Raw genomic sequence first — 13575 nt, 5'->3', positions numbered from 1 at the left:
AAATAAATACCCATTTCCATAGAGATGCACTATCCAGAGAAAGGGTACAGTTCAAATTTTTAACCTCGGCCTCCGGCACGAAGAGATATATCAACTCCGGGACACCTGCTGTTGTTAGTCGTCTCTTACGACAGGTACCCAGCAGGTCTATTCTTTGCTCAAATTCTTCGAGAGATTCCAGCTCTCCGGAAACGGCTATGTAAGGATTGAAAATAAATAAACGAAAAAGTATATATTAAATCATCCCAAGTTATCTGTTTTCGCTGTATGCTCCAGTCATAGAAGATTAATATTACAAAGACTTGATTTCGTATACTCATTTAAAAAGACATACAAATAAAACTTTTGTTGCATGATTTTGCCCCATCCGGCATGTTTGAACAGTAACAACATACATTGGTGGCTTTCTACAGACGTTAGCCGACTACGCAAATCATAGGAAGTCCTATTCGCAGCCGTAACACAGTATTTTACCATGCAGCTAATATCGTTATCACATGCCATTAGTATTCCCAGATATATCAATTCATCGACGAAGCATGTACTTTGTCTTGTCAGTTTATTGTCAGTCCGATTTTCGCAGCCTTCGTTTTAAAAGGCATAAATGCCTCTTTCACTGCTTTGTGATCAACGCCAATCATGTCAGTGTTGTCCACGAAACCAAGAAGCATGTGCGATCTCGTGATGATGGTTTCGTTTCCTCGTACATCAGATTTTTATGTCAATAGATTAGAGAGTGCATCACCCTGCGTCAATCCATCTAATATCGCAAACGAATTGGACGACTTTTCGACTATTTTGACGCTTGATTTAGATCCTTAAAATACCAATCAAAAATATCGAAAAATCTGAATAAGATATTCCGTTTTCAATTATTTCATAATTTCTTACGTATGGCAGTTATTCTTTCATTACATTTTGTGAAACCAAATAGCATAGAGCATAGGACTGTTTTTTTCTGACATTTGTTTTTATGACTCCATATTCAAGCGACCACCATCACCGACACCATAGAGTAGGAACGTCTCTGTCGAGTGTCTCGGTCATAGACGAGTTAAAAATTAAATCTGCTTAAATAATGGAATCTGATCATTTTATTCTACGTTTTTTGTCGCTTTAGAACTAGGGTGCTGAGCCCATTTTTGTCCTATTCCTGGTGCTACCTAACTCTTTTGAGGTTAGTTGTTAGAGTAGTCTCTGCTATCTTTGCTCAACGGCACTGTTTCAATGAAAGAGTGAAAACTGGTTCTCTCAATTCGTTTTTTTCATTTCGTTTATATCCAATATGCACACTACTGTTGTTTTTATACGGATTCATGGGACCGAAATAAAAATATTGATTCCAGTTTAAACGTATTTTAACGATAGTAGGTCGCGCAATCAACACAATAAAGCGACATTGTTGCTATTGGTGTTAAAATAGGCACCTCACCCTATTTCGTCTGGATTATCTAAACGTCAGAGACATTTCGAGTTTTCCTCGCAAGTATCTGTGCCCGAGCAGAAGAAAATAACTGCGGAATACTAAATTTAGGTATCAATACCAACGACTGTTTACCACAATATGGTATTAATGAGCTCTACATAAGAGGTAAAATACCAAAACAAATAACACAGATATGTTCTACAAATAACTATTTGATAATAAAACGAGTTATTATAATACCTGAATAATAATAAAACATCTTTCAACCTTCCAGTAACAAAATTCACTCTATGGAGGTATTCAATAAGGTATTGATTTGGTATTTGAAAAAATCACTGGGATACATAAATAATACTAAAATAAAGTATTATACCTCATTGAGGTATTAAGCTGGTATTGAAAAATGTTTCTCCAATAACTGCTTAATACCTCAATGAGGTATAATAATCAATCAATACCAAGTTTTGGTATGAATACCAAAAAATAGTATGCTCGGGTTATTGCCCAGTTATTTTCTCCTGGTCGGGTGTAGACATGATTTTTTAACGCATTCCAAGCATCGGCAGGGCCGACAGTTAGATCTATAAGGAATGTACTGTTTAGCTGTCATCACAAATCACTGAAGTAGAGATCACTGTAATTAATTACAACCATTTATTGGTCATCTTGCTGTCTACGGCAGTCGGTGGTGGTGCACGGAATGGCCATAAATGGCATTCTGCGCAGGTGAATTGCAGTCTACAGTGCATATCGCAACATACGCCAATCAAAATGAGCCTTCGCGCAGCGGTGTTTTTACCGTGTGTTTCAATGTTGAGTGGATCAAAGAAGGCTCTCGCGGTAACCTCTGGTTTTTGTGCGTTTCACCTATAATACAGAATTGAGGAATTCGTTTTTAAAGTTTTCGGACCGACCATAGATCTGTAAGTCAACACAAGCACTTTAAGTGCATAACCGAAAGTAGTGGAGGATAGATATGTAAGCTTCAGAGATCAATTGCACCGTTCTTAGGTTTTATATTACTATTGAAAGTAAACAAAATAAAACCAACTTTAGAAGATTGAAATTCAGATCAAATTCCAAAAATGTGAGGAATATACTTTTCTGGATCAAGGTCGAACCCGAAATTATCGAAACACAGTGAATGTAGTACCAAATCTCTTATGTTATTCAAAGGCTCATTGTAGAGCGTCCTGGTTCAGGTCTCGGCAACGGTGTGTAGACCTGCATCGCGCTTTGGGAAGTTTTGAAGCTTGTATGTATGCAAATCTGCTTTTACCTTTAGCTTGTGGACGTAATATTGCATTACATTGACATTTTTAGCAGTGCCACGTGTTGAGATATTGGCTGAAATTACTTATAAATTTTGACTTGAAAAGATAACAGGATGAATTACTAAAATTTCGGCTTTTGCGTTCTGTTGGATTAGAACGGCCGAATTAAAAAGTCGACGATCGGCGGCTTTTTCTTAAATTTGCTTCACATATTGCGTTGTGGTGTGCTAAATATTTTAGTTGTCTTGTCAACCTTTTTAACCATTGTCTGGTAGTATAAATCAGCCATCCTAATTCAACAGACCGCAAAAGCCGCAACTCCAGTAAATTACATTTGAATTGTTCTTCAATCTTGCACGTTGCTTCCATATTTGCCACATCATAACAAGCAACGAAATATGCTAGATGTAAACAATTAACTTCAAACTATGCAGAATTTGGTAAATTTCTGTCCAATCGGAAAAATTACACCCAATTGTAAGTGAAATTAAGTTCAATTTTTGTCTTTCGAATTCATCTCGTCAGTAACTGGCACCAACTTGGGGCCAAGTTAGATGATGTATCAAAACTAGTACTCAAATAAGCATTAGCTAGACATAATAATCCAAACAGTGACACGACACATGTGAACGCCTAAAGTAACTGACTAGTCCTGAGTGATGTCCCGCAAAGGAAAGACAAATACTGTGGCTAGCCGACGAGAAAGCGAAATCGAATGAGAGCCTTTTGGCTAGACAACAATACGCCTGACACCCCAAAAATGGAAAAATTGGAGTAAACCAATTTGTGAGTAAAGCACAAGATCTAACTTTAATTAAGTTTGATTTTTGTGGTTCGTCTCGTCGGTAACTAGTTCCAACTTAGGGTCAAGTTAGACGATGTATCTATACTAACACAAATTTAATGTGAAATGGAGGAATTTTGAAATCAATATTTTTATGATTTGAAGACATTTAATTAGCAAGGGAATGGAGGATGTGAAATATTTTCCATTATTAAAAGTCAAAGTACTCAAGGGAGAGCAAGGAGTTGTAGGAAGAAAGTTTATAAAAGCGTGGAGTAGGGTCATATGAGCAAGCTTAGAGCTTCCCGGCGACTTAATCTTTTGTCTGCTACGCAGGAGTCAGGATATTTTGGCATTGGAAATTTGCTTTCTATGGCTCCTTATATTGAAAATTATTTCATATCTTCCAGTCCCTTCCTCATTAAATGTCGTTGAAACACTAAAAAAGGAGAATTGACACACTCTTAGTCATTAATAAAAAGGTTTCAAATTGATTTATTCTATTTATTATTTTTATTAAATACTGAACCTTATTTTCACTCTTAATTCGCTCATGCACGGTTCGATAATATCTAATGCTGAAAAGTATTTAGAATATAGCCGATTGAGATTTTTTCAATTACTTGAAAAGTACTTGTGATTATTTCACATTTTACTGTAGATATCCAGATTTCCAGCCGCTTTCAACGGACTTAATTATCGCATCAAAAGGTGCCATCCCATCCAGCGACACAGCAATCAACCATTTCGGCTCCACTGACACAAATAGCACCTCATAAACCATCGGATAGTCCATTCCACCGCAGTGGCACACGGCGGTTGTATTGTGGCTTGTTTTATTTTTTTGGAAAGCGATTTAACATACACCAATCGAGAGAAACTATTCAACTAGCGACCGGCACAGGGCCTATCGCGGGTAGGACAACAACGGAGCGCGACACCGAAACGAACCAGTATATTCAAGGTTGCTTACCTTGAACTGACATATGGAACTCTTGGACCTGCAGCTGTAGTGCTATAAGAGTCGAGTGCCTGCCTATATACACAAACTCCTCGGGCATGTTGATTTTAGTTTCTTCGTGACTATTTAGTTGGGACTTTTGTTGATGTTGTAGTTGGCTTCATGTTCATTATTGGATTTTTTTTTCCTATTTACCCAATCCGAATCGAACTGCTTAGCGCGTGTTCCATGCAGAGTGCTTGCATGCTACGTAAACGTTTGGCAATGACAGAAAGCATGTGGGGGGAGGGGGATTATCGATTGCACCGATGCAACCTATTCGTGCATCGAATATCGCTCGTGTTCTTGCATATACCAAACCAACGTCAGTTGGTTGCATAATTTTGCCCAAACTAGCTTTAACCTGGGCCGAAGATAACGAAAGCAGCACGTGTTTTACAATAAATGATTGGAGAGATGGTAAACAGATGTACTTAAAACTCTCAGTAGCGGTAACAAGTGCCTCATCCATTATGGTAATGACTGCCCAGCTGAACCTGGTCCTTGAGCTTGTGTGCGCTGCGGAGAAATGAGCAATGGTTGGGACTTTCCGGTCAGAAAGTAGGATTAGTAGGAAGTAAATGGTTGCTATAATTATCACCCGTCATTTGCGTGCACCCATCCTTTGACTCGGTCCGATTCGCACATTACAGGCCACCCATTCGCCGGAGTTTGGTTACGCCAGATGCATTCTGTTGCGAAGCGTTAATTGACCATTGGTAGCGCCAGCAAATCATCCTTGAAGTTCTATTGGTAAGCAACGCAGCGTGGAACCTTGCGTGGATACAACCACAGAAGGTCTTTGGCAAACTATCGTTTCTGGCGTAACGAAACTGAATTTCGATTTGAGTAGGCCGAATGGTTTTGTATTTCGACAACTGAAATGTGCAAATTCATCTGTATACCGCATACGCTGCAGATGTCAAGATTAATTGTAGGAAACATTGATATATTAATTAACAATCTTTTAAGTTATACAATAAGCTTTGGAGATAAAATGTACAGTGCTCTTGCGGACAATGGTTAGAGTAGCACTAATTGGTCCCCAGGATAAGCGCACAAGAATCATGCAGGAAAGAAAAGTTATCACGTGATTACTCCCGGTAAACTCACTCATATGTCTGATCTGTTTTCCGTTTGAAATCTTATCAAAGAAATTATTCCAATTGATTCCTCAAGTGACTCGTGAATACGATAAGCTTCATGGTTAAAATAATGTACCCATTTAAGAGTATTAGAATTATACAATTATCGGTTCATCAGCTGTCACAAAGTGGACAGTTTTTCAAATAAGAAACTGGGTAAAATTTTGCCTATCAAGAACCTACTATTCCACAAGAAAAGCGGGTAAAAATCTACGAAAATTTTGACATATACAGCTGCTACAAATTTTTGGATAGGTTGTATTTACTACTCAATAATGGTTACTTTATTTTAACAGTGTTACTCATGGTAGTGACATAAAAATGCCCTTGCTTCGGGTTGTGCATACCATCCCTTTGCGGAGTGCGGAACAATAACAGATAATTACCATAAGTTTTCATGTGTGGCCATTAGCTCGTAGAATGACGACGACTGATTTGATCGATAAGTTGTTTGAAAACTCGGTTCCGTTTTAATTGGAAAAGCATGGATTTATTCTATTTTTTCGCTCCAAAGAGATTTTGAACACCTTGGACGTAGGTTGTGAAACTTGCGCATTTGTGATCGTGCAACAAATTACATACGACGATCACAGAAAAATCTTTCTTCGCTGTGCAACGCTTATTTTTAATGAATTATTGCTAAAAAATCGAAATTTTTGGTTCGACAATTTGCCAATGGACATCAATGGGGCATGTTACCCTAAGCAGGTCACACGACTTGAAAGGCGGCCTTGACACCTCAGTTACCAAGGACGAGTCACTCTTATTTCCCAACTACACTTCCCGTACAAAAACTACCAATTAATGGTTACTGCGATTCATCCGTTCATCCGGATTTTTGACTGATACTATTTTATAGGAAATTCCCTCAGCTTTTCAATAGAAACAAAAAGCTGATAGGCGACTCATTTTTTGAATTAGAGATAGTACGAATATAAAACATAAAAACAGTGGGTTGCTTTACTTTTGAAAGGTTACTTTGATCCATTAACTGAAAGATATGGTGACATTAGGGAAAGTTACAGTTAAAGATTATCTTTACTAGCTTACTTTATGTGTTATTTCAGAACAAACAAGTCATCTACAGCGAAAGTTTTATACTCTGAAGCAGTTTTTTCCCGTACAGTCTTTCAATGTGATTTTTCTCATAAAAGTGGTGTTCTGAGATGATCGAAAGCATAATTAGGGGGAAAAATGTTAAATGTCGATTCTGTGAAGTCTTCTAAAGACTTTGCAAGGTTCGCATACATTTACATACTTTTTACATTGCAGATAGTGTAATGACCCCATTTTGGGCCTATTCTTAAGGGTATCATTAATTACTTGACCTACCATTGTTGGAATGCATATAAATTAGGATCAATATCCTTGCTTTTATCCTGATAACGCAATAGAAATTAGTCGAAACACAAATTCCATAACTAATTTATTTATTTTTTATTTCGAATAATATATAGGAACATTTCATTTTTTACTTCTTAACGACATTCAATTAGCTAGAGATTGCTAAGTAGGGAATGTTATGAACATTTCAGAGTCATAGTACTCGTGTGAGAGCAATGATGTGAAATATACAGATCTGTGGCTAGATGTGGTAGGTCATTAGAAACAGGAGTAAAATCTTACAAGCTAATCATTTGCCTTCTGCTGGCAGGAGTCGAGCTTATGCAGAGTTACTACGCATCGCTCAAGTCTACCAGCACGGCTCACGCAAATACTGACTAGTCCCTCTTTACTTTGTCGGTTTTCACGATAAAGATCAGAGCCGGCAGAAGACAAAAGATTAGTCCGTAAGGTTTTAAGTCTGTTTCTAATGACCCAGCCACTTCTAGTTTTCCGATATGTATATTTCACATACTTGCTCCTAAGTGCGATGGGTAAAGAGCTAAAATTAGACATCAGACGATGATAAAAACTCGGGCCCTTATATCTATCGGGGAAATTAAATAGATCAAATGTGTTGGGTGGTAGCAGCGGTCGTGTGTGATCTCACATTAAAGGCAGGGTACTGTCGGCAATGCGATAATCATGTGTTCTCTCTTGGACTTCATTATAGCACAGGGATAGCATAAGGGTTTGTGCATTGGGCCGGAGTCCCAAGGATTGCAGCTTCGAATCCTGCCTCTGGGAGATTTGTTCCATATAATTGCTTTCGGTTATTTTACCATTTCACTCTGTTTTCCCCGTTGGATACCACCAAAAAGTCTTAAATAAAGGTATTGGCACATACGTCAAAAACCAAGAAAAATGAATTATTTGATTAATCAAATGATGTTTCAAGGCAACCAGTGTTTTTTTCTGGTCTTAAAATTAAAATTTAAAAGTCAAAACATGTAGCTCGAAATGAAAATTATATTTCAATTTTTTTTTTCAGTAGATACTTTGCAATTTTTTCTCCAAAAAACAGTTAATTTATGGCCTCGACAGTGGAGGACGTTAATACAAATCTGTGTATTCTCAAATTATGGATTGTAATCACAAAAAGAACTGAGCATATCCAAGATCTGTATATTTCACAGAAACAACCAAACATTAGAGTGTATTTTTTAAAGCGAATTATTTTCGTATATTGTTTTAAAAATACGTAGTTTATTATTCATGATTTTGGGATTCTTGTCATGATTTTCGAAAACGGCTGAAATCTTGATTTTCTTTTTATGAATTTATGACTACATTTTTTCTATGTTCACCAAAACTACACTACTCAGTATTCAACATCTTTAGTCAAACCACATACCTTTATCCTACCAGACATAATTACTCAATATGCAATGACTGAACTGTGAAACGATTTACACAAAAACCACGAGCAGTGATTTAGCCTCTGAACCGCCCAATCAGGTAACATAGTAAACGATTGTCAACGACTTCTAACGTTTCAATACTGGAGTCCCGTTTCAAAAATTTATTCTGAGAAATTTTCCCAGTCTTTAAATGCAAATAACTTTCGTTGTATTGAACGAAATCGTAATATTATTGCACTATCTGATTGGAAATATGCGCACCTGGGTTTTACGACTACTATAAATGAACAAAAGATTTTTAGAAAATACTTCGAAAACGACGGAAAAAATGTGAAATTTGCAAGCCTATTTCAGGCAGAGCCATCAAAAAAGCGTCTAAGCGTTTCATCACATGCTCAGTTGCCAAACGAGCTACATGTTGTCTGTATTGTCCAGGCGGTTCAATAAGTCGCAGACGCCATGGATTTTTGGCAACGTTGGAATCACACCTAAGTGACTCAATCATATACGGGTAGTTCACAAATAGAGATGCCGCGTGTTCGTTTTAATCATTCGTTTCGTCGTTCAAAAATTAAACGAACAACATCATGACGATATCATCCGGACGGTACAATCGTTCGTGTACTTGCAGGGTTTCGGCACGATAGACTGCATACAGCAGGGAAACGGGTTCAAGTTTTACACGGTTTAACTGTGTGCGAGGTGATGCCGCCGAAAATACATAGCGTCTATCTCTAACTATGGGGTTTCATCAGCAGGGATGCCACATCTGTGATAACTAAAAAAGGAAAAAAAATCTGTGGAAATCTGTGATAAATTTCCAAAAAAAAACTGTGAAAAATCACAATATTTCCAAAAATCTGTGAAAAATCACAATATTTTCAAAAATCTGTGAAAATCTGTGAATTTTTTTCATCAAAATGCCAAAAATATGTCATCTGTGATCAAAAATTCTGAAAAAAATCTGTAACATTACAAAAAAACTTTTGAATATGGTAACCCTGTTCGTCAGTGGTATTGACTCGTACACAGTTTTTAATATTGGATTTTGCATGTGGAATAGGAATGGAAACAATCACATCACTGCTATACGCTGCCGTTCTCTGTGTTGTTTCATTCAAAACACGTTTAGAACAGTGTTTTGAATACATAAATAATATTCAGTACATACTCGATTGATTTGGAAAGACACGACCTAAAGACACGTTTTGGTGTGGTATAGTTTTAGATTCATAATTTTGATTGTTCTATAACATAAAACTGAAAATTTTAAAACTAGATGTTACTCTTCCCAGATTGAGCAGGTGTTCTTTTTAGTTTAAAATGCATGTATCTGTGGTTATAGATTATTTTTCACAAAGTTGCTGATTGTAATCGATCAATTCCAAAATATGGTTGATTAATTGAAATACTTGGTGGCACAGTCTCCAGTTAATTGTTTTGACAGATTGAGATTCATTCGCGAATTGTGTTGCACGCTCTTGAAAGGGGTTATATTTTTGATATCGTCGTGGTCATGTCATGTACACAACTGTTTAATTTTTTTACTAATTGCTAATCCAAAATGTCTATGATTTCGCAACGAGATTGTGATTTGACAATCTTTAATATCGTAGAAATTGAAAAGAGTCAAGAAAGTGTGCATGAACCTTGCAGAGATAGTTGTCTTTTATTCGAGAGAAATAAGGGGCCATACACTAATTACGTAAGGTTTTTAAGAACTTTTTAACCTCCTCCTCCCCCCAGATAAGAGTTCGTAAGACTTTGGTGAACATCCCCTCCCCCATGTAAGATCTTATCATGATTTTCGTAATTAAGAAAATCATACTGTTAGTTAATTGTATAGTAAGATTGCGAAAACGATATTTATAGAATAATTAATCATTATTACAGGAAAATTAATGACAAAATTTAACTGTAATCATTTTATTTGCATCTTAATTTTATTTGCATCTTAATTTGGTCCAGTAGAAATTTCGGAATAACTGTTGGGAGATATTCAAAAACTCCAATTTAGTAGGCATAGTCTGCTTCGCTATATTTCACTTCATTTGAATCTATTTCCTTGTGATGTAAAACCTCTTCTGGGGTGAATTTATTCTGAGTTCCAACTGCGACGTTTATCGTACGCGTAGCTCCGACATGGCCATCTTTAAATTTTCTTGAAGTTAACTACAGCTTCTTCCATTCGGTCTACAAGATCTTTAACAATTGCATGACAGAACATTTTCTGGATACCTTACGGAAGCGATAATTTGGGAAAAGGATGTTGGCCTAAAAACACGGTATCAACACTTCCCAACTTGTAAGGAAAATTGTGACCCAGTCACATTTTATTTTTTACATTTTAACGACTTTCAATTAGCTAGAGATTACTGGGTAGGGTAAGTTATGAATACTTATGATGTAAAGATGTGAAGTATACAGATCGGAAAACTAGAAGTGGCAGGGTCATTAGAACAGGCCTAATATCCTACAGGCTTAACTTTTATCTTCTGTTGATGGGGGTCGAGCTTAGGCAGCATAACTACGAATCACTCAAGTCCACCAACATGCCTCCTGGTAAAGACAGACTTGTCGGTTCTCACGGTAACGAGGGACAAGTATGTCTTTACCAGGAGGCATGTTGGTGGAGTCGAGTGATTCGTAGTTATGCTGCCTAAGCTCGACCCCCATCAACAGAAGAGAAAAGTTTGTACCACCAAACCACCGAACGTTTGATATTTGCGAACAAATTAGAAACAACAATTTAGGATGCAATTTTTCATGTTTTTTTGTAAATAATAGTATTATTAAATTAGGAACATTACAAGCAAATATCGTCCTGGTGAAAATGTTCACAGTTTAAAAGTGCTTGCATATTCCAGAACATTAAACACAATGACATGTTTTTCAAATTTGGAAAGGAATCATCCAAAACGCATCACTCGGAGATTCCGATGACAGTTTACGGCACAAGCTAGAAGGGAAAAACTAAATTGTATTCTACTTCATGGCGGCTATGTCTCTGATATTACCCACCCTTCTTTTGTTCAGTTTTTCAATGCTTAGTCCTAACTATTTTGAATATGAGATCGACATCATGGACATAGTGCAATCATTAGTTTAATGTATAGAAAAAGAAAGTTTTAGAAACAAAGAATCAGTCAATAGGTTTATAATAGCTGATACTCTACTTTTACAATCGAATTATCTATTGGTGTAGTATGTAAATTACCTTTTTGTTTATTTTAAATCGTCCTGCAAAATATTATTCTTCAATTATTGACATAAACATATCGATCAAATCAATTCGTTTCATTACAAAGCTGCGATTATCGAACCGAATCGAATTTGATTAGTTGTTCAACCGCTAAAAGACTTACTGACCTTGAATCGTCCGTTCTGCATTGTTAGTTAAATAGTTAGTTAGTTAAAATGGTTTCTTATAACAAGCGTAACAGCAAACGATTACATTCTACCCGAAAGGCGGAAGACGTTGTTCGTTAAATGGCGCAGTTAATCAGATAAAGCTACATAGGCCCCACCACTAGGAGTGGCCAGTTATGTGCTATCTTTACAAGTCTAATTAACTCCACTGTACGACAACGGACCGGCAATAATCGAGCCAGCATTATTGTGGCAAGCAATTCTCAGCATATGTGTGATATTGGGGCAAATTGAGGCGAGTAGAAATTCCACCTGTTCTGCGTTTTACATTTTTCTGTTATTGTCATTTTTCTTCCATTAGTGTGTGCCACAAGTGTGATGCGATGCGTGAAATTTAGGTATTTTTTCAACCATCCAACCGACCGAATAAGCCAGGCAGTCAACTAGCAGCAGTAGTAGCGAATTTTCCAGCGGAATCGGTAGCATCAAAACTGTTCGCTGTATCGAAGTGCTTCAATTGCCAGCGCGTTTGATGTGTGTCTTGAAGTGAATGAAAAATATCTTGTTTCAGCGATCAAAGTGCCATTTTGTGTTTACTATCCGAAGTCATACCGTGAAAATAACAACACAAATATCCGAAGATCATACCCAGTGAAGTGATGTGAGCAGTGAGCGAATTTTCATTAGTTTCTCCTCGGCGACATTAGCCGGCAGTGGAAAGTGAACCCAGCCCTACGTAGCAAATTGCATGAAGCGAGACGAGGAACGTGCTCGTAAGATGTGGAGAGATATCGGCGTGGCTGCAATGCAGCAGCACGGCCCAAACTCTCTGCACCACCACCATCCGCATTACAACGGCAACGGTCCTGGTCCGGGTGCTGCCAACAATTCACACTGGAATCAGCCGGGCTATAGGAACTCATACAGCTTACCGCACACAAGCCAAAGTCCGGTCCAGAATGGCCGCTACCAACCACACTACGAGATCAAACCACTGTCCCAGTCTCCATCCTTTCAAGAGATTTCAAATGGTAACTACAATGGTAGTTCCCCGTACCCCGTTAAGCCACGGCCTATATCGATGTACGAAATCGGAAATGGATCACCTGGTCAGCAGTTGCACTCGCTGCCTCCAAACTTTGTGCCACATCAGAACCGATCAAATGGTCGATTATCGACGGCGGTACCACCACACCTTACCAGACAGCAGCAACAACAACAACAGCAGCAGCAACAACAGCAGCAACAACAACAGTCACAGCAACAGACAAACGGTCTACGACAACAACCAGAAGAGTTGGTAAGTGCGTTCTAAATGGCATCACTCATTGATTGATCGGAGCGTGGTTGATGTATGTACGTACAGGATAAGGACCAACCCAACTGCTTCAGCAACGATTGATTGATGTTGAATCAATCCATAATGTGGCTGGAAACTTCCAGCCACATTATGGATTGATATCATTTTTCATAATTATTGACAGTCACTAAAAAGTGGGAGTACCAGCTTGAGTTAATGACTTCTTTATTCAAACTTTTCAACTAATGAATGAATAATACTGAAACTGATTGCGTGCAAAATTTGACTGATTGATTATCAAACATTTAAAAGAATTGTAGAGATTTCCGTTTTCGTTACAATTAGAACATTACTTCTATTTCATCGTTGAGCAATCGAACCAATTTTAAAAGAGAATTTGAATTCCCTATGATAAAAATTAACGCATGCTCACACGAGACACCTATTTGACCTCTTTACGAACTACGACCCAAAGAAATGTCCCTGCTTTGGGCTAATAATGAAACTCGCCCGCGGAAATTTAACACGGAAAG

The 13575-nt window shown here is 37.6% G+C and overlaps 1 protein-coding gene across 1 annotated transcript in view; it reads left to right on the top strand.

The window, feature by feature from the left end:
- The window catches only part of LOC131694872 (serine/threonine-protein kinase 26), a 65585-nt gene that overhangs the window by 18539 nt on the left and 33471 nt on the right, over window positions 1-13575 (top strand). Inside the window, exon 2 of the mRNA XM_058983392.1 lies at window positions 12104-13042. Coding sequence (XP_058839375.1) covers window positions 12491-13042 — 552 coding nt within the window. The 5' untranslated portion in view covers window positions 12104-12490. The remainder of the gene's footprint in view (window positions 1-12103; window positions 13043-13575) is intronic.

Source organism: Topomyia yanbarensis, unplaced genomic scaffold (genome assembly GCF_030247195.1).
Source record: "Topomyia yanbarensis strain Yona2022 unplaced genomic scaffold, ASM3024719v1 HiC_scaffold_177, whole genome shotgun sequence".
NCBI classification, from domain to species: domain Eukaryota; kingdom Metazoa; phylum Arthropoda; class Insecta; order Diptera; family Culicidae; genus Topomyia; species Topomyia yanbarensis.
Note: the sequence above shows the minus strand (reverse complement) of the source record. Positions and strands in the feature narration are given on the sequence as shown.